General features: G+C 40.6%; 1 protein-coding gene across 1 annotated transcript in view; it reads right to left on the reverse strand.

Moving 5' to 3' along the window:
• LOC122748135 (40S ribosomal protein S11-like) overlaps positions 1 to 13490 on the reverse strand; it is a 31189-nt gene extending 17699 nt beyond the window's left edge. Inside the window, exon 1 of the mRNA XM_043993836.1 lies at positions 13468 to 13490. Within this exon, the coding sequence (XP_043849771.1) occupies positions 13468 to 13490 (23 nt within the window). The remainder of the gene's footprint in view (positions 1 to 13467) is intronic.
• Positions 13491 to 25606: the final 12116 nt, after the last annotated feature.

Below are 25606 nucleotides of genomic sequence, written 5' to 3' on the forward strand. Positions count from 1 at the left end.
GATAAAGTGCCAGCCCTGAATTCAGGAGGACCTGAGTTCAAATTCAGCCTCAGATACTTGACACTAGCTGCTTGACCCTGGGCAAGTCACTTTGAAAGAGCCAGTAATGGGGCAGCTAGGTGATGCAGTTGATAAGCACCAGCCCTGAATTCAGGAGGACCTGAGTTCAGATTTGGCTTCAGACACTTGACACTAGCTGTGTGACCCCTGGGTAAGTCATTCAACCCTCATTGCCTCGCAAAAAAAAAAAAAAAAAAGAAAAGAAAAGAAAAAGCCAATAAAACTTAGAAATATATGAATTAAAACAACAACAACAGGGGGCAGCTAGGTGGCACAGTGGATAAAGCACCGGCCCTGGATTCAGGAGGACCTGAGTTCAAATCCAGCCTCAGACACTTAACACTTACTAGCTGTGTGACCCTGGGCAAGTTACTTACCCCAATTGCCTCACTAAAACAACAACAACAAAACAACAACCAAAAAATCTCAGAAATATATAAATAAAATTAATGCTATTATGGGTTTTTTCCCCCTCTCATTATCAAGATGTGAATGATTCAAGTTCTGAGGGGTCTGATTAGAGATTTACCTCATATGTGGATCAATTTTAAAAGTATTGCTATTTGTTTTAATGTTGCTATAATAATTTATCATTTGACTAATGTGGAAATATGTTTTACATGATTGCACATCTATAACTTATATCAGATTGCTTGTGATCTTGGAGAGTGGGCAGGGGAAGGAGAGAGAAAGGGAGAAAACTTTGGAGCCCAAAATCTTTCAAAAAATGAATATTGAAAATTGTCTTTACATGTAATTGGAAAAAATAAAGATATAAAATATATAAATCTTTTAAAAGAATTTGTTTGAATTCTACGGGGTTTTTTGGGGGTGGGATTCTCTTCCTTCTTTTCCTTAGGATTCTCTCCCATTTGCCCATCCCCCTGCATTCAGGCTGTGTGCTCTTACCCGATACCTTATCACCTGCATGCCTTCAGTCCTTCTCTCTCCAGTCCATATTTCACACAGTTGTCAATCTAATCTTCCTTGTATACATTTCTGACCAACTAAGATTTCCTCTGCTTGAAATCCTATCAACAAGGAAAAAATACAGATTGCTTAGCTTGTCATTCAAGGCCATCTGCAATATACTTTTATCTGACTTTGCCAGTCATATTTCAGATTATTGCCCCTCCCTCACCCTATATTGGAGCCAAACTCTTCCCCCATCCTGTCCTATAGTCATCTACCTCTTTGAGTTCATTCAGACTGTCTGCAACTCTTGTAGCACCAATTCTTCTCACCCCTGCTTTGCAGAATATTCTCTTTCCTCAAGGCTCAGTGAAGGCGTCAACTCTTCAGTGGGTATTACATGACTCCATCCACACCTGAACAACTTCTTTAATTTTTCTTCTTTTGCCCTCATCCTTTCCTACTTTCTATTTATTTATTTCTCTGAATGCAGGTTGAATTCCCCACCTTACCTACAATGTAAGCATTGTTAGGCAATCATAGATTTCAACCTAGAAGAAAGCTCAGACTCCTCCCTCTCCTCTCCTTTTACAGACTGAGGAAACTGAGGCCCAGGAAGGTTAAGTGACTTGCCCTAGGTCATACAGCTAGTAAGCATCAGAAACAAGATTTGAACCCAAACTGACACCAGAGCCAGTGGTCTTTCCAATGAACACTGCCTTGTCACAAGGGAAGTGATAAGTAAGACACTGAATTACTTTTTTTTTAATCTTTGTATTCCCAGCTCCTAATAAACATTTGTTGAATTGATTCAAACCATAATTCCACTATTTATCCCTTAAATCATGAAAGACACAGGGCAGCTAGGTGGCGCAGTGGATAGAGCACCAGCCCTGGAGTCAGGAGTACCTGGGTTCAAATCTGGCCTCAGACACTTAACACTTACTAGCTGTGTGACCCTGGGCAAGTCACTTAACCCCAGTTGCCTCACTAAAAAAAAAAAAAAAAATCATGAAAGACATTTCTAAATTTGCTTCCCCCTTTTTTCTGGCCCATGTTTGTCTTTAATACTGTCTAAGAATTGTCAGTTTGCCATGTGATCAGAGGTAATTAACATCTTATCATCATCCCCCATAGCTATCAGTTCTTGCCACAGTTTTTTCTATTTTTATTAAAGTTTCCATTAAAAGTCTTGTTTTGGGGGCAGCTAGGTGGCGCAGGGCAGCTAGGTGGCGCAGTGGATAGAACACCGGCCCTGGAGTCAGGAGTACCTGAGTTCAAATCTGGCCTCAGACACTTAACACTTACTAGCTGTGTGACCCTGGGCAAGTCACTTAACCCCAATTGCCTCACTAAAAACAAAAACAACAACAACAACAAAAGTCTTGTTTTCCTTCCTCCTAGTTCTTTTGTTTCTTACCAGGCCTCGGCCTTTAGCTCTTGCTTACTCCTTTGTTCATTCCTTAAGACCAGGGCTTCTTAAACTTTTTCCACTCGCAAACCCTTTTCTCCTGAGAAATTCTTCCGCAACCCTGGGTATGTAGGTACATAAAATAGGTATACATAACCTTTGACTGCTTCCAGATTTTTCACAACCCCCCACATTCAGTTACCTGACCCCACAGTTTAAGAAGCTGAGCTTTAGCTGATCAGAGGAGCAGGAAGGAACGTGAAAAGACATCTAGTCCAACCCACACCTGCACAAGAAAGTCTCCTATAAAACGCCTGATCAGTGTTCCTCTGCTTGCACCTGTCCTGTGATGGGGAACTCACTGGCAACCCATTCTTTTTTTTTTTTTTTTAGTGAGGCAATTGGGGTTAAGTGACTTGCCCAGGGTCACACAGCTAGTAAGTGTTAAGTGTCTGAGGCCAGATTTGAACTCAGGTACTCCTGACTCCAGGGCTAGGGCTCTATCCACTGTGCCACCTAGCTGCCCCAAAGTAATTATTGTTTTTTTTGTTTTTGTTTTTTTTTGCAGGGCAATGGGGGTTAAGTGACTTGCCCAGGGTCACACAGCTAGTAAGTGTCAAGTGTCTGAGGCCGGATTTGAATTCAGGTACTCCTGAATCCAGGGCCGGTGCTTTATCCACTGCGCCACCTAGCCAGCCTGGCAAGCCATTCTTATAGCTTCTCTAACTATGCCTCCATCCTGGCTCCCATTGCTCCTCGTTCTACCATCTTGGGCAGAGCAGAACAAAGTTAACCCTCAGATTACCTGACAGCCCTTCAAGTACTCCCTTGAACACCAGGGTTAAGTCCTACCCCACCTCCAAATCCATTATCCTGGGCTATTCTGCTCATCATTTCTTACGGCACAATAGTCTTTCATTGCATTCATTTACCACAACTTGTATAGCCATTCCCCAATTGATGGGCATCCCTCAATTTCCAATTCTTTGCCACAAAAAGCCAGAAAAAGAGCTGCTATAAATATTTTTGTATATTTGGGTCCTTTCCCCCTTTTTTATTTTTGTTTGATTTTGTGGGACAATGAGGGTTAAGTGACTTGCCCAGGGTCACACAGCTAGTAAGTGTCAAGTGTCTGAGGTCGGATTTGAATTCAGGTCCTCCTGAATCCAGGGACGGTGCTTTATCCACTGTGCCACCTAGCTGCCCCCTCCCACTTTCTCAATCCCCCTTAATGTTAGCGCCTTCCCTCTGTTGATTATCTCTAATTTATCCTGTCTATATCATTTGTATATTTGCATGTTGTCTCCTCCATTAGATTGTAAGCTCCATGAGGGCAGGGTCTGTCTTTTGCCTTTGTATTCCTAGTGTTTAAAACCATGCCTGGCACATAGTAGATGCAAAATAAATGCTCTTTGACTGATGGACTGACACTAGATGTATTCTGATCAAGGCAGAGGACCACAGGACTATCATCTCCCTTGTTCTGAACACTATCCCTCACTTAATGCATCCCAGGAGAGTATTATTCCCTTTCTTGACTGGCTTGTCACATTGTTTGACTGATCTTGAGCTTTCATCAGTTCGCTTTCATATGCACAAGATTATATTCACAGGAATTTCTATCTAGCCATTTCTCTCTCATCCTTATGAAGTTGACTGCTTGCAGCGATCTAGAAGTTTCTCTTTTTCCCTATTAAATTTCATCTTATTTGGTTCTGCTCATCATTTGTCTACTGAGATAATTTTGGATTTTCGTCTACTGAGATAATTTTGTCACCCAACTTATTAGCTGCCCCTCTCAGCTTTGTGTCATCATTGATTTTGACAAAGATGCCTCTGATGACTTCATTTGAATCATTCAATAAAAATGTTAAATAGCACAGGGCCAAGGACAGCTCCCCTAGCTCAATAACTCTCCATCTTATCTTCAAGGATAGCTATTGTGGAAATATGTTCACATCAAGAGCAACTGCAGGAATCTCCCAACCCACATTATTACCCAAGCTTGGAAACATGTCTAATACTTGACCCCAAGGTAAAGAAATACTTTGTGAGATAAACACTACCTGCATCAAGTTTAGTGGAGTTCAACACTCTGTGTAAGAGATCTTTGGTCCAGAGTTCCAATCCAGTTACAACTTTCCCATCCCATCTTATTTATTATTATTATTTTTTTTTGCGGGGCAATAGGGTTAAGTGACTTGCCCAGTGTCACACAGCTAGTAAGTGTCAAGTGAGGCCAGATTTGAACTCAGGTACTCCTGAATTCAGGGCCGGTGCTTTATCCACTGTGCCACCTAGCCACCCCCCATCCATCTTAAACAATGCCCTTTAACTACACTTAGCTCTAATGGCATCCTATCCTTTGTGAAGCAGGCTCTTGGCATCATTCAAAAATCCCTAGAGTTTGGGACATTTCTAGAGCAAGAGGAAACATGCAGAAAAGCTATAGCTACTTAGGGCTATCTAGAGGTTACTAGTACTAGTACTACTACTATTACTACTATTACTGCTACTACTGATGATGATGATATAATAGCTAACACTTATATGACACTTTAAGATTTGCAAAGCTTTTTAGAAGTATTATCTCATTCTATAATCCTCATAACAACCCTGTAAAGTAAGTACTATTATTATTTCCGTCATACCAATAAAGAAACAGAAGCTAAGAGGTTAACTGATTTGTACAAGGATACATTAACTGCCTTAGTTAGTAGTTAAACTAACAACTTCTCTGTTGTTCAGTAGTTCAGTTGTTTAGAGGGGCAGCTAGGTAGCACGGTAGCTAGAGCCCAGAAGTTGGGAAGACATGAGTTCAAATCTCATCTCAGACACTTACTTAGCTGTGCAACCCTTGGGTAAGTCACTTAACCCCAATTGTCTTTTTTTTGGGGGGGGGGAATGGGAATTAAGTGACTTGCCCAGGGTCACACAGCTAGTGTCAAGTGTCTGAGGCCGGATTTGAACTCAGGTACTCCTGAATCCAGGGCCAGTGCTTTATCCACTGCACCACCTAGCTGCCCCCAACCCCAATTGTCTTAAACATTTGGGGCCATCTCCAGTCATCCTGATGTATATCTTGCCACTGGAGGAGAAAGTGAGGTTGGTGACCTTGCACAGTCCTCCCTCACTTAAATCCACTTTAGTGCAAATCATGACACCACCCTGGTGTCATGGTCCTCTTCAAGAAAAGAAGGACAAAAAACAATAATGCATCTGACTCTTCATGACCCCATTTGGAGTTTTCTTTGCAAAGACACTAGAGTGGTTTGCCATTTCCTTCTCCAGATATTTTACAGATGAGGAAACTGAAGTAAGCAGGGTGACATGACTTGACCAGGGTCACACAGCTGGTAAGTGTCTGAGACCATATTTGAACTCAGGTTTTCCTGATTCCAGGCCCAGTGCTCTATCCATTGGGCCACCTAGTTGCCCTACTAATTTCTCTATGTATCCTTAAATAAAGCTCATGCTATAAAACCAGCCATACTTCAATTATCAGACTACTGAAATAATTTAAACCCAGTACTAAGACAAAAGCATAAGAAACTTTATCAAACGCATTACTGGAATTGAATTATACTGTATCTATGCATTTCATTGACTAACCAATCTAATTAGTTTATGAGTAAAGGAAATGAGGTGAGTCTAGATGCTACTCACTTTTAGTGATCACTGTTTCCCTTTCTACATGTTAACAAACCATCCCTTTAATAATATGTTCTAGAAATTTGGCAGGAATTGATGTGAAATGCACTGAACTAGTTAGAAGACTATAATTTTCTTTCTTTGTTTCTTTCTTTGTTTCTTTCTTTCTTCCTTCCTTCCTTTTTAAAACTGGGCCAGTATCTGCCTTTATTCCTCCTTGTGGCAATGCTCCCAATCTCAATAATCATTTGAAAGCTAACTGACAGTGGCTCAGTGATTACTTTTTTTTTTTTTTAGTGAGGCAATTGGAGTGACTTGCCCAGGGTCACACAGCTAGTAAGTGTTAAGTGTCTGAGGCTGGATTTGAACCCAGGTACTCCTGACTCCAGGGCCGGTGCTCTATCCACTGCGCCACCTAGCTGCCCCTCAGTGATTACTTTTGCCAGTTCTTTCAGTGAATTAGACCAGGGCTTCTTAAACTTTTTCCACTTGTGACCCCTTTTCACCCAAGAAATTTTTATGCAACCGCAGGTATCTAAAATAGGTATACAAATCAAACACTTACTGCCAAATTGTTTGCATCTACCACATTCAGTTGCCTGCAATTTAAGAAGCTTTACTCTAAAGTGTCTGAGCCTGATGACTTGAACTCATAGATAACAGGAGTGATGTTGTCCTACCATGTGCACTCTTACTTGGGTTTATATCCCCTAGTAACTCTTTTTGTTGTTATTGTTGTTGTTGTTGTTGTTCTGTCCTTCCTAGACCAAGTTCGTTCTCTTTGGCAGAAAAAAAAGAAGCAAGTCCAGAAAGAATTGAACAGCTCAACCTTTCACTCTTCCATCTACCCAAAGTTTCTTCTTTGATCCTTTTCTTTCGTCCAGTGCATCTAAGAAGCTAGTTTCCTCCCCTTCTTTTGCTGCCCCTCAGCCTTCATCGTCAGCCTCCATTAGTTTTGACAACAGTGCTTCTAACACAACTTGTGCAAGACCAAACTATGCTTTTGCATTCATCCTTTTAAAATTTCCCTTTACTTCCATTTACTATCCAGGCATACCTTATTTTATTGTGCTTTGCTTATTGGTGCTTTTTGCAAATGGAAGGTTTATGCAATCCTACGTCAAGCAAGTGTATAGGCTTCATTATTCCAACAACATATGGTCACATCATGTCTGTGTCGCATTTCAGTAATTCTTGCAATATTTCAAATTTTTTTTGTGTGATTTTTATAGCTGTTCTGGTGATGTGATTAGTGATATATTTTTTTTATTTTGGGTTTTTTTTTTTGCAGGGCAGTGAGGGTTAAGTGACTTGCCCAGGGTCACACAGCTAGTAAGTGTCAAGAGAGTCTGAGGCCGGATTTGAACTCAGGTCCTCCTGAATCCAGGGCCGGAGCTTTATCCACTGTGCCATCTAGCTGCCCCGATCAGTGATCTTTGATGTTACTATTGTAATTATTTTGGAGGTGACACAAACCATTCCCCATGGAAAACAATCCATAAATATTATGTGTGTTCTGCTCCACCAACCAGCCTTTCTGATCTCTCTCCCCCTCTCTGTTGGGTTTCCCTATTCCCTGAAACATGACAATATTGAAATTAGGCCAATTAATAACCCTACAATGGCCTCTAAGTGTTCAAGTGAAAGGAAGAGTTAATGCAGCAAATTTCATCTTTAACTTATTTTAAGAAATTACCCTAGCCACCTCAACTGTCAGAAACCACTACCCTTCTCAGTCAGCAGCCATCAACATCAAGGCAAGACCCTTCACCAGCAAAAATCTTATGACTTACTGAAGGCTCAGATGATGCTTAGCCTTTTCTAGCCTTCTATCATAGTATTTTTTAATTAATATACCATTTTTTAGACATAAAACTATCACACGGTTAATAGACTACTGTGTAGTACAAAAACAACGTATATATGCATTAGAATAACCATAAAAACTTCATGTGACTCACTTTATTTGAAATTTCACTTTATTGCCCGTGGTCATGGGAACCGAAAACCTACAATATCTCCGAGTTATTGTCTTGTACATGTCGTTTTAATCTGTAAAAATGGGAGAAATAATGCTACTGACCTCCAGAGTTGTTGTGAAAATTCAAAAAATTAATAACAGGTCAACAGTTCTATAGTCCTTACCATGTGCCAAACACTGTGTTAAGCACTTTACAATTATATCTTCACTTGATCTTTATAACAACCGCTTCCACTGGGGGTGGGTGGTTAGGTAGAGGTCATTATAATTATCCCCATTTTGCAGATGAAGAAACTCAATCAAACAGAGGTTAAGTGACTTGAATGGGTAAGACAGCTAGTAAGTGGCTGAGGCCAGATTTGTACTTAGGTCTTCCTGACTCTAGACCTGGTGATCTATCCACTGCACTTTGTAGTGCCTGGCACATAGTAGACACTATAGAAATGTTAGCCATTATCACTGTTTTTATTATTCTTAAACATTTGAGCTGTTTGACAAGCTCCCAATTCATCCACATCATATATTTTTTTAGAAAGCTTCCCCGTTTTCCTCCTTGTTGGGACACTTTCTGCTTAAAAATTGTTGAAACCTACCCTTTAAATTTATGATACACAGCAGACATACCTGGTTTTCTTCTCTTCTAATTATAAACAAAATTATGGAGTAGTGACTCGAATTATAGAGTCTCCCTTGCTTCTACTTCAAGCAACAAATTCCTCCTTGTTAGGCAGAGTAAGGTCCTAGAAAAGTAGTTTCTTTGTCACTTCCTCTAACTTTTGAAGGATAAAATTATCATTAATACAAAAAAAATCATCATCTGCTTTGCTTTGGACAGATAGGGATGTTTTGAAATCTACATAGTTGAAGTCCTTCTATCTTGTTACATCATGGTTCCATAACAAGTTGGTAGTCTGTTTCCCACATTCCTCAGCTAATGGCTTCCTTCTGTCTTGGTGTTTTGTAGCTTACTCCCATGTTACTATTGCTTTTCTTTCTCCACTTCCTGGTTTTTTTGTGTTCCTTTAAGTCTCAACTAAAGTCCTTTCTCCTGCAAGAAAACCTTCCAGTCCTCTTAATCTTAGCATTTTATCTTTCAGATTATCTTCAATTCATTCTGTATATAGCTGGCTTCTATATGTGTTTGCGTGTTGTGGACCCCCTGAGACTGTAAGCATCTTGAGATCAGAGAGTAGTTGTTGTTGTTTTTTAAACCTATCTCTGTATCACACATCATCTTAGCACAGTACCTAGCACATACTAGACACCTACTTTATGCTTATTGAATTGACTTTCTTGCTCTGTTGATCTTCACTCAAATGTTCTCATCAAGATTCTTCTATTTACTTTCTGGCTTTGCTCTTAATACACAATTATACTTTTTGTGTGTGTGTGAGGCAAGTTAGGTTAAGTGACTTGCCCAGAGTCACACAGCTAGTAAGTGACTGTCTGTGTCTGAGGAGGGATTTGAATTTAGGTCCTCCTGAATCCGGGCCGGGTACTCTATCCACTGTGCCACCTAGCTGTCCCCTCACAATGATACTTGTTACCACTCTCCTCTTTTATCCTTGCTGTTCTTTCTGAAAGAAGGACATTCTCCCAGAAGCCTAATCTTAAATCCTGTCATACCAAATCTTAGTCATTTGCCTTCCTGGATTAGGATCTGTAGTTTACCCTGTTCACCTATACATGGTGAATTTATATATAGAAATCTGAGCTATGATTTATTCTTGGCTATTGTCTCTTATGAATAACTGGTCCTTTTTTGATATTATTTCTGTGTAGTATCTGTAATGCTCACTGTTACCAGAGTTCCTAGATTTATGTGAATAGCTTTCTTTTTCTTCTAACCTTTTTTGTTTAAAGCCCTAGGCTTTTATATTTTTATAAAATATTTTATATATGATACTTTACATTTTATATTCATTTGACAGCTATTCATGGAACACCTACTATGTGCAAGATACTGTTTCTGCTGGAGTTATGTCATCATTCCTCTCCAGGCTTTATTTGTGGCTCTCCCAAACTTTCCCCCCCAATGCCCCAGAAGCTGCTTCACCTTGGACTTCACACATTGGAAATACCTTCTTGTCACTGCAGTCTTTTCCTTCTAATTAACTGGTTCCTCCCAGAACCTCCATTTTAAAGAGAATGCCCAGGTCATACATGTCCTCATTCCTCTCCAGGCTGCACTCTTTTTTTTTTTTTAGACTTTTTTTTTTTTTTTAGTGAGGCAATTGGTTAAGTGACTTGCCCAGGGTCACACAGCTAGGTGTTAAGTGTCTGAGGCCGGATTTGAACTCAGGTACTCCTGACTCCAGGGCCGGTGCTTTATTTCCACTGCACCACCTAGCCGCCCTACAGGCTGCACTCTTTAACCCTACTGGACATTCTCTCCTCAATATTGATCACTAATTAATTGCTCTTCATTGTCATCAATACCTCCACTATCAATTTAACCATTGATTTATCCTGTGTCAATTTACAATTAGCATCAATTACCTTACAAAGGGATGGATACCAAAAAAATATAGTAAAATCCAAGGGAAAACACTTTCTCCTCTACAATCTTGGTCCCTGTGTTAAGGGGTTAAAATTCTAGCTAAACTGTCTAAAATATCTAATGAGTGGTCGCCAATAAATTATAAGCTTTTAGCAAGAGTTAGACTTTTAAGCATTTATTAAGGAAAGAATAAATTTTGGTAAAGAGAGAGAAAAAGGGCCTAGATTCCTATCTATAAAGGGAGAGCACATTTCTAGCTCCCTTCCTCTCCGCCAGCGTCCAAAGGAAAGAGAGCGAGACTGAGCGCCAGTCTCTTCCTTCCTCCTCCCACTAGCCCGCGCACTTCCTGACTCCTGTCTTGCCCTCAAAGACCTTCGCTTCATGGGCAGAACTCATCTACAGTTAAGTCTCCAGCAGGTGGCGTCATTCCAATCGTTACATGGGGAGACTGGCTTATAAAGCATTTACCCCGACCAAGGTGACTTCTGTATGTGGCATAGCACATTCTTGCTTGAAGGGCCTGGTGTCTTGGTTTATCTGTGGATTCCCTGCTAGCCTGGCTCAGGTAGGTACTCAAAGCTCTCTCTTAATCAAGGTTCAGCCACTGGATATCTATTACCTCTTCATACTTCTCATAATACTTTTTTTTTTTTTTGGTGAGGCAATTGGGGTTAAGTGACTTGCCCAGGGTCACACAGCTAGTAAATGTTAAGTGTCTGAGGTCAGATTTGAACTCAGGTTCTCCTGACTCCAGGGCCAGTGCTCAATCCACTGCGCCACCTAGCTGCCCCACCTCTCATAATACCTTAAGGCCTTTTACCAAAAAAAACCAAACCAAAACCAAAACCAAACAAACAAACCAACAAACCTAACCACAAACAGGAGATGGCTCCATCCCAGACAGAGGATTGCTATGTGCTGCTCACAGGCTGGCCTGGTTGGGGGTAGGGTGGAAGGGGAAAAGCACCACTTCACTGAGCCCTCTGGGGCTCAGAAAGCCATTTGTATACCTGGACAACAGGAAGTAAGAAACCCCAAGTTTCTCCATTGGGACCTTTTGTATGAATTCTCAGTTCCAATTCAGCAGCCAACCAAAATGTCTTTTCTTCACCACACAGTGAGCTGACGGGAAAGTTACATAATACCTACATAGTCTCTCAAGTAAAGAGCCTGGCCCTTCCTTTTCACAACATCATGTGCTCATTGGTCAATCCATCCTATTACTCATACACATGGGTGTGTATATACAGACACTATATATGTATATTACACACACACACATATCATCTATGTAAACACATGCACGTTATATGTAACATGTACACACTATATAATCCATTAATGTATGTGTGTATGTTTATATACCCCATAAATGTGCATGTACATATATGTAATATGCATTGTTAACATATCATATATCAATATATGTATGGATGTGTGTATATAGGTATAGGTATAGGTATAGGTATATGTATATTTAAGCACCACACTCATTTCCTAATATATCCTGTCTCTAGACCCTACCTCATAAAATTAAGTAAAACCAACTAATAAAATTATCTCTTTGTGTGTGTGTGTGTGTGTGTGTGTGTGTGTGTGTGTGTGTGTGTGTGAGGCAATTGGGGTTAAGTGACTTGCCCAGGGTCCCATAGCTAGTGTCAAGTGTCTGAGGACAGATTTGAATTCAGGTCCTCCTGAATCCAGGGCTGGTGCTCTATCCACTGTACCCCCTAGCCGCCCCTCTCGATTAAGTTTTAGTCTGGTTCCTTCTTCAGTCTACGATTGGGAGAGTCATGGGCTGCCTATAGCCTGCTGGCTTCATGTTTGATATCTCTTTACAGAGGAATCCTAAGGACCCACGTGCTTTCCCTCCATATCATTTTGGCACCCCACGTTGGGCACCAGTTATGATGTGGGGAAAATAGGGTAGGGGATTTGGGGTCCTTAGGAATTCCTCTTTAAAGAATTCCTCTTTAAAGAATTATACCCTCTTGCACACAAAAGCAATTAGAATAAGATAGTAATTTATTTAGGAGCTGGGGAAGGGAAGGGAAATCAAGAGAGAAATCATTGGACTGATTCTCAAGCAGGAGACAGGCAGTTACTTTTTTTGTTTGTTTGTTTTTGTGGGGCAATGGGAGTTAAGTGACTTGCCCAGGGTCACACAGCTAGTGTCGTGTCTGAAGCTGGATTTAAACTCAGGTACTCCTGAGTCCAGGGCCAGTGCTTTATCCATTGCCCCACCTAGCTGCCCCCAGGTACTTTTATAGAGAACTGATGGGGGTGACCACCTGACTGTGGAAAGTTCCCTTAGTGAGGGAGGAACATCCCCCACTGGTGGTGGTTGGAGGAGTCGGGTGAGGGGTGGCTGCAGATCTCTCTAGCCATTTCTCCCCAGGACACAAAGGAAGCAGCCACACCTAATCTTATCTCCCAAGGGGTTGAAGGAGACTAGAATGAAGGGTGGGGGGCTCCACTTATCTCTTTAGGGTGTGTCTGTCCTTTGGATTCGTTTCTCTAGGAGAAGGTTTCTTTGATATGCTCCAGAGAATTTCTGGGGGTGCCCAGGGCCCATAACAAGAGCATTTTTTATATGTGTGAGGAAATGGGAATTGGTCCTCCTCTCAATCCAGACCTGTTTTGAAGAAAAGGGTTGGCTTTTTCCCCTCCCCACCACCCTCAGGCAAACAAAATCACATGATTCAGGGAAACCCTGGGCTGGTTGAAATTAGGTCTACTCTTGAGCTGTGTCAATATAAGGAGGAACGTGAAGAATTGTCCCTGTATCACCTCCCCCATTGGCTAAGAAATACTGCCTTCTGATTAGCTAGTTTTTGAGCGTAGATTGTAACCTTTGAGTAATTGAAATAATGGTGAAAAAGGGGATGGGCCATTCATGTTAGGGACCAGGAAATAAAAAGGCCTATGAGCCTCCATTTTGTGGTCACTCACCAGCTGGACAAAGAGTGGCCCATTTTCGCGAAAATGACAATAAATGAGCCTTTGACACATCACCAACACTGAGTTCCAGAAGTTATTGGAGGAGTGATATTCCTCACAATATGATTATAGACATCTTTGATTTCTTTGTCTGAAAACTGCCTGTTCATAACATTTGACCATTTATCAATTGGGGAATGACTTGTATTTTTATAAATTTGATGTAGTTCTCTCGATATTTGAGAAATGAGGCCTTTATCAGAGAAACTTGTTGCAAAAATTCTTTCCCAGTTTTCTGCTTTCCTTATAATTTTTTTTTTTGGTGAGGCATTTGGGGTCAAGTGACCTACCCAGGGTCACACAGCCAGCAAGTGTCTGAGGCCAGACCTGAACTCAGACCCTCCTGACTCTAGGGCTGGTGCTCCATCCACTGTGCCACCCAGCTGCTCTGATAATTTTTTTAAATAAACAATTTTTATTTAAAGTTTTTTTATGAGTTAGACATTTTTTTCTTAATAATAAACATTTTATCTATAGTTTTGAGTTCCAAATTTTATCCCTCTTTTCCTCCCTCCCCTCCCCATTCCCTGAGGCAGTAAGCAATCAGATGTGGGTTATACAAGAGCAATTATATAAAACATTACCATATAGTCATTTTGTATAAGAAAACCTTGAATAAAAGAAACCAAAGAGTGAAAAATAGCATGCTTCAGTCTGTGTTAAATCAATGAGTCCTTTTTTTTTTTTTTGGTGAGGCAATTGGGGTTAAGTGACTTGCCCAGGGTCAGACAGCTAGTAAGTGTTAAGAGTCCGAGGGCGGGGGGCAGCTAGGTGGCACAGTGGATAGAGCACTGGCCCTCGAGTCAGTAGTACCTGAGTTCAAATCCAGCCTCAGACACTTAACACTTACTAGCTGTGTGACCCTGGGCAAGTCACTTAACCCCAATTGCCTCACTAAAAAAAAAAAAATAATAAATAAATTAATTAATTAAAAAGAGTCTGAGGCCAGATCTGAAGTCAGGTACTCCTGAATCAAGGGCCGGTGCTTTATCCACTGCACCATCTAGCTGCCCCAAGTTCTTTCTTTGGAAGAGAATAGTATGTTTCATCATTAGTCCTTTTGGGATTGTCTTGGATCATTGTATTGCTGAGAATAGTTAAGTCATTCATTGTTCTTTGTCAAACAATATTGCTGTCTCTGTGCACAATGTTTTCTTGGTTCTGCTCACTTCACTATACATCAGTTCATAAAGGTCTTTTCAGGACTTTCTGAAATCACCCTGCTTGTCATTTCTTATAGCACAATAATATTTCATCGCCACATCATATTAGCCATTCCCCAGTTGATGGGTATTCCTTTGACTTCCAATTCTTAGCCACCACAAAAAGAGCTGCTATAAATATTTTTGTACAAATAGGTCTTTTTCTCTTTTGGGTGATGTGTTTGAGTTATAAACCCAGCAATGAGTGGTATTGCTAGATCAAAGGATATGCACAGTTCTATAGCCCTTTGGGCATAGTTCTGTATGGAGCAAACTGCCTCAGTTTACCCAAATAACTCGAGGAGACCACCAAGTCAAGCAGAGACAGATTTATTACATCCTCATGAGGACGGGCAAAACCCAATTACACACTGAAGTCTTGCAAAGATATGCCCAATCCTCTAGGTTTTTATAGTAATCTTGAAAAGGACTGTCCCCACGTACACCTAAGGTGGATGAGCTCACAATCTAACATCCAATCCTGTCTCATCCAAGGTGCGTGTTCAGCTCTTGATCAATGTATGGAGACATGCATACGTGTTCCAGGAGCAAGGGGGAAAAGGGGAGGGGGAACAAGGTCAAACCAAAGGAAAAGGAAACAGGGGAGTGAGAGTCAGATGTTTCAAATCTCACAGTCCCACTGACTCCCCTCTCCAGGCCCCTGTCTCTAAAGATAAGGATGACAGGGTTAAAATTATCTTCGGCTATGTTGGGAAGTCAAAGAAATAATTGGCAATTAAACTTAAAGGAGACAGTGAGAATTTGACAAGCAATAAACTTCTAAACTAACTATATTGGGGTCAGGCTGGGTACCTTCCAGACCCCATCCTCAGAGTTTAATCTGACTCAAATCCATAATCATATCATACAGTTCCAAATTGCTCTCCAGAATGGTTGGATCTTTTCACAATTCCACCAGCAGTGGATTAGCATCCCAGTTTTCCCACATCCCCTCCAACAGCCAATATTTGCCCTTTTTGAGTTATATTTGCCACTCTTATAGGTGTGAGGTAATACCTCAGAGTTGTTTTAATTGCATTCTCTGATCAATGATTTTAAGTTTTGAGGTCTCTAATTCTATCCCTCTTTCCTTCCCTTCCATCCCCCACCCCTTCCTGAGGTGATAAACAAACATAGATTACATATGTGCAATTATGTAAAACATTATCATTTAATTTTGAAAGCATAGGTTTTGTTTGTGTAAAAGCTTTTTAAAATTTTATATAACCAAAATGATCTATTTTTATTTTTTGTAATGCTCTCTATATGTTCATAGGTCTTAAATTCTTCCCCCTGTCCATAAATCAGGTAGGTAAATTATTCCACACATGAAGCTTACACTCTATAGGGAGGAAGACACATAAAATGAGGAGGGGGGGAAGAAGGAGGTAGGTCTTCATGAGGACATGGCAGCTATGTCTGACCAATCATGGGATCCTTCATTGAATGGCTGGTCTGGGTCCTTCCTCAAAGGGAGTTTCTGGAAAGAACTCCTAACACAATATAATAGAAATATCACTGTGGTCCTATTATTCTTCCTACATTTCTTTTTTTTTCCCCCAGGATAACTTTAAAAAAAATAAACATTTTTATTTAAAGTTTTAAATTCCAAATTCTATCCCTCCTTCCCTCCCGGCCCTCTCCCCTCCCTGAGGCGGTAAGCAATCAGATATATCTTCATTCATTTCAATAGTGGACGTCCTTCTCCTAGGATCTGTTTCACTGGCCCAGGACTGCCCTGCGGTATTGTGTCAGGGAGCTAAGCGAGACCTGCAAGAAAAGACTTCCGTGAGAAAGCTACTTTCAGAGCAACTTGATTCATATCCCCACCTCTGACAATATCAGTGGGTGTGACCTTAAGGGGGAAGGGAGGGAGGGGGCCCTGAGCCGTTAAGCGACTGGCCCAGAGTCACCTGATCAGCTCAAGTCCGAGTTGGGGCTTGAACTGGGCCTTCCTGACTAGCAGGCCAGCTTGACCTAATAAAACTTAAGTAAATAAATATATGATCTTGTCAGCATGAGGAGCGCCTTGTGTGGGGATTCTGGCCACCAAGACAGATCACAGCTACCTGATGTAAGATTTAGTAGATAAGACTGAAGAAAACACAGAGTTATAAAGACATTAAGTGACTTCCCAAAGGACAGGCACATAGCTGGTCTGTCAGAGGGAGGATGCACCTCTGGGCCTTTTTGACTTCAAACCTAGCACTCTATCATGCTACCTCTTGGAATAGAGAAATAAATAAAAATAAAATGAACAGGGGCAGCAAGGTGGTGCAGTGGATAAAGCACTGGCCTTGGATTCAGGAGGACCTGAGTTCAAATCCAGCCTTAGACACTTGACACTTAACTAACTGTGTGACCCTGGGCAAGTCACTTAATCCTCATTGCCCTGCAAGAAAAAAACCAACAACAAAAATAAAATGAACAAATAAATGGATTAAATATTATTATTTAATGGTAGTTTTAATTGTAAAAATATTTTAACTATCATGATCATTAATTATTATTAAGCACAGAGACATTTTTATTCTTTATTTTTTTCAGTTCCAAATTTTCTCCCTCCTCATCCCTCCTCCCCTACCCAATGAGAAGGCAGGAAAAACAAACCTATTACAAATATGTATAGTTGTGCAAAACACTTTTAAGTAGATGATTATTGAAAAATGAAATAGAATTCATCACCGCAGTTCCTTGTCCCCCAGTGAAGCATTTTGATAGAAGATAGAAGCAAAGGCAATTAAGGAAGGATGAATGAACACAAGAGTGCTCCAGCTCTGTGAGAAGAGGGGCCTGTGTGCTACAGTTCAAAACGAGCTGAGGTTGGCAATGAATTCAAAGGACAACAAAAAGAGCTTTAAAAAATTAGATATAATTTATATAATTATAGATAGATGGGCAACTAGGAGGCACAGTGACTATAGCACTACATTTGAGGTCAGAAAAATCTGACTTTAAATCTGTCTCAGGCACTTACTAGCTATGTGATCCTGGGCATGTCAATTGACTTTTTCTGCCTCAGTTTCCACATTTGTATAATGGGGATAATAATAGCACCACTTAATAAATGCTATCATGAATATGCATATGAAATATACATATATGTGTATGTGCAATATTGAAAAACATTTTTAAAAGGGAAGGGATTGGTGGCAGCTAGGTGGTGCAGTGGATAGAGCACTGGCCCTGGATTCAGGAGGACCTGAGTTCAAATCCGGCCTCAGACACTTGACACTTACTAGCTGTGTGACCCTGGGCAAGTCACTTAACCCCAACTGCCCAGCAAAAAAAAAAAAAAAAAGGGAAGGGATTAGTGCTTGGGGCAGGTGAGAGAATAATAACAAATGGTTAAGAAAAATCAGAATTTTGATAATAAAAGTCAGCTCTTATTTTGATGTGGTTTTGTTTTTATTTTCTAACAAGGAGGAAGACCTTTGGACTGAACAGGATAGAACCAAGATGGCTAATTGAGAGCAGATATCCCAGAGAAGTAGGAAGATCATAAAGTAGCAACCATGTGCCTCTGATGAATTCAAATAGTCAGGTCCAGATGAACTGCATAATTCTGAGACCCCTGCAGTGATCTTGGGAAAACTGGGGAAGGCAGAAGGGGAAGATGCTATGCAACAAATGTCTCAATTTACAAAAGTGGAAGGAAGGCAGAAAGTTCAAATTATATTCTGTCGTGTTTGATTCTTGGTGAAATTCTAGAATATAATGTTCAAAGGGGTGTTATATGGACATTTTAAGGAAAGGAGGTAGTGATAAATAAAAACGGTCATGGCTTCATTTAGGCTGTCCAGTGTGGTCGAAAGAGTACTGGATTTGGATTCAGAAGACCTGAGTTCAAATGCTCCCTTGGCCACTTATATTTTTGTTTTGTTTTTGTTTTTGTGGGGCAATAGGAGTTAAGTGACTTGCCCAGGGTCACACAGCCAGTAAGTTTCAAGTGTCTAAGGCCAGATTTGAACTCAGGAACTCCTGAATCCAGGGCCAGTGCTTTATCCACTGTGCCACCTAGCCGCCCCCTTGGCCACTTACTATCTGTGTGATTGTGGGGACAGTCGTTTAACCTCTCTGCTCTTCTGCTCCTCAACTGTAAAACAAGGGGGTTGAACTTGATGACCCCTAAGGTGCCTTCTAGCCCATAACCCAAAGTGTATCATATGATCAAGAAAGCATCATGCCAGAGTGACTAGCTTCATTTCCTGAGAGCTAGACAATGCCATGGACATAATACCTGAATTTCAGCAGAGACAAAAGCTCATGTCCTTATAGAGAGGATGTACAAATGTGAACTTGATGACATTAGTGGTGGGTGGATTTGGAACTGGTCAAATAGATTTGTGTTAGTACAGAACAGCTAGATAAAGCATCAGGCCTGGAATCAGGAAGACCTGAGTTCAAATCCAGCCTCAGACACTTACTAGTTATGTGATATTGGGCAAATCATTTAACCTCTGTTTGCCTCAGTTTGCTCATCTGTAAAGTGGGGATGATAATAGCACCTACCTCCCAGGGTTGTTATGAGGATCAAATTATATATTTGTAAGGTGCTTAGCACAGTGCCTGGCACATAGTAGGTGCTTAATAAATGTTAACTGTGATGATGATGTTGGTGATGAGGGTGAGGATGAGGTGGAAGAGGAAGAGGAGGAGGAAGATTTTACCCTCAGAATCCTATTGGACTAGTGGGTTTCTTAACATTTTATCACTGATTTAGATAAAGGCATAGATTGTGTGGTTCTCAAATTGGCAGAGCACTAAGATTGGGGATGGATGGCTAGCATTTGAATGATAGGATTTGAAAAAGATTTAACACAGGCTACAATGATGCATGTAATCCAATGAGTATCTTCTCAAGAGGTAACCCCTCAACTCAGACTTGCAGATTGAGTCCCCTGGAGATTACTGGAACCCCTAGGTTCAAAGTACTGTGTGTGTATATACTACTAAAACTACCTCTCTTGAGCCCCCATTGGTATGTTTCCCTTTAATATTAAGCCATTAGATATATTTAGGTTAAAGTAAAAGCATTTCCTGAGATGGCATTATAGGAACAACAGTAACAAAGCACTCCCATTCTAAATGTAGTGTGTTCTCAAGGACATGCTGGTAAATGTGCTGATAAATGTTTAACAATTAGCTTTCTGGGGGCAGCTAGGTGGCTCAGTGGATAAAGCACCGGCCCTGGATTCAGGAGGACCTGAGTTCAAATCCGGCCTCAGACACACAACACTTACTAGCTGTGTGACCCTGGGCAAGTCACTTAACCCCCACTGCCCCCCCCCCAAAAAAAAAAACCAACAAAAAAACAATTAGCTCTCTGGAAGAGAAAAAAGTATACATGACACATTTGTAAATTTAATCTGCATTATTACATTTTCTCCATGCCTTTCTTAAATCTATACTATCAACAACACAAAAAAATCAAGCCTTGGTTTATAGTGTTTACTGATTTCCAAGGTGTAAATGCTCACAATGAAAATTTAACAATATCCTCTAAGGTGCCTATTTGAGATGGCCCTAGTACATCCCTAAATGTATTCTGTGTTGCCAATGGAAAAAATTGTGCTTACACATTGTATGTATTAGTAGAAAGGAGCATATATAATGAAGTCGTGTGGCCCAGGTAACTCACACCTCCCATGGTGCAGAATCCTGATGTCCTTTCTACTCTTGTGGTATGTTAGAGCTGCTTCCCCCTTGGGTACAATGTCTCTGCTAGGTAGGTCACTTATCTAGGCTCTCTGGGCTTGTTCCTCTTTGGAACTCAAATCTTGCCTGCTGGTACTAACTTTGGAAGCCGGACTCCCTGAGACTGCTCTCTGATAGAACATCTCCTCCTGGGTGAGTAGGCCCATTCAAGACAAAACAATTAATGTAGCAAATTTACCTTCCTCCTCAGGAGAGAAAGAGCAATTCCCTTTCAAGAGTTGACTCTTTTCTCCACTGCCAGAGCGGTCTTGTGTGACAGCTTAGACAGTGTGTCTTGCTTTTTAAAAAGCCACCAGGATGATGGCTGATTGCTTTGCCAGCTAGTGGCTAGGAACTCTCTATTTCTATCAAACTTGATTGAAGAATCTCTTTTTAAATTTGACAAAGGGGTAACAAACAGAGTAAACCCTCATTTTCACTTCCTTTAAGGCATGTCATTGTCTCTTTACTTTCTGCAATTTTATCAAATGGTCTGGATAGAAAGCAAATGATCATAGGTATTCTAACCGACTCCCCACTCATACACTAAGAAGATGACATTTAATAGAGGTAAATGTAAAAGAAAAATGTTTTTCTTGGTTAAAACAGTCAACTGCAGAAAAGCAATATGGGGGAGGCAGCTAGAAGGCTCAGTGGATAGAGCACCAGCCCTGGATTCAGGAGGACCTGAGTTCAAATCCAGCCTCAGACACTTGACACTTACTAGCTTTGTGACCCTGGGCAAGTCACTTAACCCCAATTACTTCACCAAAGAAAAAAAACAAACTAACAAAAAACAAAAAGAAAAAGAAAAGCATTATGGGAGAGGCATGTCTACATAATGGTTTGGATAGAGACATGTAAGGTTTTCTGTGGACCATAAACTCAACATGAGTCAACACCATGATCTGGATGCAAACAAACAAGCATGACCTTGTGATCATAAGCTCTAGTAAGAGAGGCCTAGTGTTCAGAACAAGAAGATTGTAAACTCTTCTGTCTTCTGCCCTAGTCAGATCCTATCTGGAGGGTTGTGTTCAGTTCTGGGTGTCCCATTTTGTTAGAAGGGATGGCTCTTGGGGAGCAGGGAGGAAGAGAAATGCAGGGGGAAATATAAGCAATGAAAATAAAGGTCCTGGTGGCGCAGTGGATAAAGCACTGGCTCTGGATTCAGGAGGACCTGAGTTCAAATCCAGCCTCAGACACTTGATACTTACTAGCTGTGTGACCCTGGGAAAGTCACTTAATCCTCATTGCCCCGCCCCCCAAAAGAAAAGAAAGGCCCCAATAAAAAATCTATTTTTAAAAATCCCTTTTCAAAGGAAGATAAAACATCCCATCTGCCTATTCCAAGGATGGTAGAATGCCTCATTTCCTGTACCCAACATTCCATCTCCCTTCTCCATAAATTTGCACTGGTATTTCCTCATTTCTGAATAGGACTCACTCTTCATTTTGCTTCTTCAAGTGCTTACTTTGCACAGGCCCACTAATGCACTGCTGATTCAGATACAAATTGCTACAATTATTCTCTAAAGCAATTTGGAATTATGAACATAAAATGGCAAAAAAAAAGTCTATCTTTTGATGGCGATATTCCACTAGCTAGGCAAATGCCCAAGAAAGTCACTGACAAAAAGAAAGGCTCCATACTCACCAGAACATTTGTAGCAATCCTTCCTGTGGTAGCAAAGAATAGAAACTAAATAGGTGCCCATCCATTGGGGAAGGACTGAACAAATTGGGGTATGTGAATGGCATGGGATAGTACGATGCTGAAAGAAATGATGAACATGTTGAACACCAAGAAGCATCAAAGACTTATATGAAATGATACAAAGTGAAATAAGCAGAGCAAGAAAAACAATATACACAACTGATTACAACAGGGGCAGCTAGGTGGTACAGTGGATAAAGCACCAGCCCTGGATTCAGGAGGACCTGAGTTCAAATCCAGCCTCAGACACTTGACACTTACTAGCTGTGTGACCCTGGGCAAGTCACTTAACCATCATTGCCCCTGGAAAAAAAAATGATTACAACATTGTAAATGGACAAAACAAGAAGAAAATAATCAAAATTGAAGGTTGCGAAGTTAGAAAAAAAACCAACCTTGGCCCCACAGAAGAGATATGAGAAGACACCTTCTTTCACTTCATTGTTGAGGCAGGAGTGCACAAGTGTGGAATAATGCATATGATGTCAGATCTTTTTTTTTTTTTGAGGGGCAATGAGAGTTAAATGACTTGCCCAGGGTCACACAGCTAGTTAAGTGTCAAGTGTCTGAGGCCGGATTTGAACTCAGGTCCTCCTGATCCAGGGCTGGTGCTTTATCCACTGTACCACCTAGCTGCCCCGATGTCAGATGTTTTTGATGTGCTGACTGGTTTGTTTATTTTTTTCTCTTATTCTTTTCAAAAAGTCATTGTTGTAATGGATGACTCTGTAGAAGTCAGTCAGTCAGTAAGCATTTATTAAGTACCCACTAGGTGCCAGGCACTGTGCTAAGCACCTGCACTATCTCAGGCACAGTGGATGCAATTTTTTATTAAAAAGACAGTTCCTGCTCTCAAGAAGCTTACAATCTCAGGGAGACAAAACATAAAGGAAACCTAAAGTGGGGGGAAAGCAGGAGGTTGCTGACTCAGGGCCATGGCAGAGAAGTCAGTCAGAGAAGTCCCAGAGGTAGTGCAGCCAGATGAGAAATGAAGGGAGAGAGGGAAGGACAGAGGGGGAAATATAAACAATAGGAAAAAAATCAGTAAAAATCTATTTTTTGTGACAAATCACTAGCTTCCTTCAAAGCTTAGCTTAGATCAAATGCCTTCTATTAGACCTTTCCTGATGCACCTGGTTGCTAGCTACATGGTCCCCATACAAGTGACTTAGTATCTCATACACATATTTCACACTTGCTTATGTAATGTCGTTACAACAATCAGCTCCTTCGAATCCTAAGGACTCCTAAGGTCTATGTGGTTCCCTGCTCTGTTGCTTTAGGGAGTTATTTTTGACAAAAAATTAGGAATCTCTTCTTTTCTCTCTAACTTTTGGAGACACTGCTTCCCCCCCCCCTCCCCTGAGTGCTTCTTCTCGGTCTTCTGTGCTCTATATTCACCCAGGTTCAGTCCATTAACTGTAAATGTCCTCCAAGGCTCTGCCCTAGGCCCTCTGATCTTCCTCTAAACCAGGGCTTTTAAAATTTCCTTTTCCTTTTTCTTTCTTTCTTTCTGTCTTTCTTTCTTTTGCAGGGCAATGAGGCTTAAGCGACTTGCCATGGGTCACACAGCTAGTAAGTGTCAAGTGTCTGAAACCAGATTTGAATTCAGGTTCTCTTGAATCCAGGACTGGTGCTTTATCCACTGTACCACTTAGCTGCCCCATACACTATTTTTTTTAGCGAGGCAATTGAGGTTAAGTGACTTGCCCAGGGTCACACAGCTAGTAAGTGTTAAGTGTCTGAGGCCGGATTGACATTTACTGAGTCAATGGCTCCCTACCACCTCCAGGATCAAATACAAAATCTTCTGCTTGACTTTCAAAGCCTTTCAGAATTTTCCCTTTCCTATCTTTTCCAGACTTCTTTTTTTTACATTTATTTATTTTATTTTTAATTTATGGAATAAAACAAGCATTTCTATAACATAGTATAATAAAAAATGTGATTGCATATGAAACTGCAAATCTAACCTTAAATTTAAGTAACTATATTATGTATAACTTGCTATTCCTTTTAAATATATGATAATAAATATAAAATATATAATAGATTTTACATATATTATATAAAATATAAAATAGATTTTAAATATAAAATAATACAAAAGAACACAAACTAAATAAATATAAATATAATAACAATCATCATATTAATTTCTTTTTTTTCTCCCTTCCCTATCCCTGTCCCTAGAGATGGCCACCATTAGCCATTCCAATTGAAAGAGATACAAATAGGTGCAGCGCACTTTAAATTATTCTATGCACACTTCTATTTATCAGTCTTTCTCTGGATGTACATCCCTCTTTACATATTCTTTATAGTTAATTTGGATATTTATAATAGTCAAAATGATTTATTCACTCAAAGTCATTCTTAAAATAATATTGCTGTTATTATATACAGTATTCTCTTAGGTCCATTCATTTCCTTTAGATTTTTTTGGGGGGGTGGGGCAATGAGGGTTAAGTGACTTGCCCAAGGTCACACAGCTAGTGTCAAGTGTCTGAGGCTGGATTTGAACTCAGGTCCTCCTGAATCCAGGGCTGGTGCTTTATCCATTGTGCCACCTAGCTGCCCCTTACTCATTTCACTCCAGTATTTCATGCAAGTCTTTCCCAGACTTTTTGCACTTCACTCTCCTCCCTATACTCTATAATCCAGTGAAGTGGCCTCCTTGCTGTTCCTAGAACAAGACCTTCTATTTGTCAGTGCTGGGCATTTTCACTGACTGTCCCATAGATCCAGAATTCTCTCCTTCCTCATTTCAGATTCCTGGCTTCCTTTAAGTCTCAGGTAAAATCTTGCCTTCTACAAAAAAATCCTTTCCCAGTCCTGTTAATGTTAGTGCCATCTTTTCTGAGATTATTTCCAATTCATCCCTCATCTAGCTTGTTTGTCCAGAGTACTTTTCATTTTGTCTCCCCCCATTATAGTGTAAGCTCTTTGAGAGTAGGGACTGATTTTTGCATTTTATTGTATGCCCAGTGCTTGGCACTGTGCCTGGCATAGAGTTGAAACTTAATAAATGAATTGAAGGCCAACTAATGGTGCCATATGAAAATCAGTTGAAATGAAGATGTTTTCTGTAAATGTTAGAAGCAGCAGGAGGGGAACAAGGGGTTGACATGAGGGTTGTCTTCAAGCATATGAAGGGCTATCATAAGGAAGAAAGATTAATTTGTTTCTGCCTGCTACCAGAAGTCAAATTAAAATGGCTAGAATTGACAGAGGCTGACTTAAGCTAAGGCAAAATTTTTAAAATTTTAACTCTTTTTTTTTTTTTTTGGTGAGGCAATTGGAGTTGACTTGCCCAGGGTCACACAACTAGTAAGTGTTAAGTGTCTGATGCCGGATTTGAACTCAGGTCCTCCTGACTCCAGGGCCGGTGCTCTATCCACTGTGCCACCTAGCTGCCCCCAGAGCTCTAATTAAAAAAAAAATGATTGTTAAAAATAAACGAGGGGCAGCTAGG

The sequence above is a fragment of the Dromiciops gliroides genome, chromosome 3 (assembly GCF_019393635.1).
Source record: "Dromiciops gliroides isolate mDroGli1 chromosome 3, mDroGli1.pri, whole genome shotgun sequence".
NCBI classification, from domain to species: Eukaryota; Metazoa; Chordata; class Mammalia; order Microbiotheria; family Microbiotheriidae; genus Dromiciops; species Dromiciops gliroides.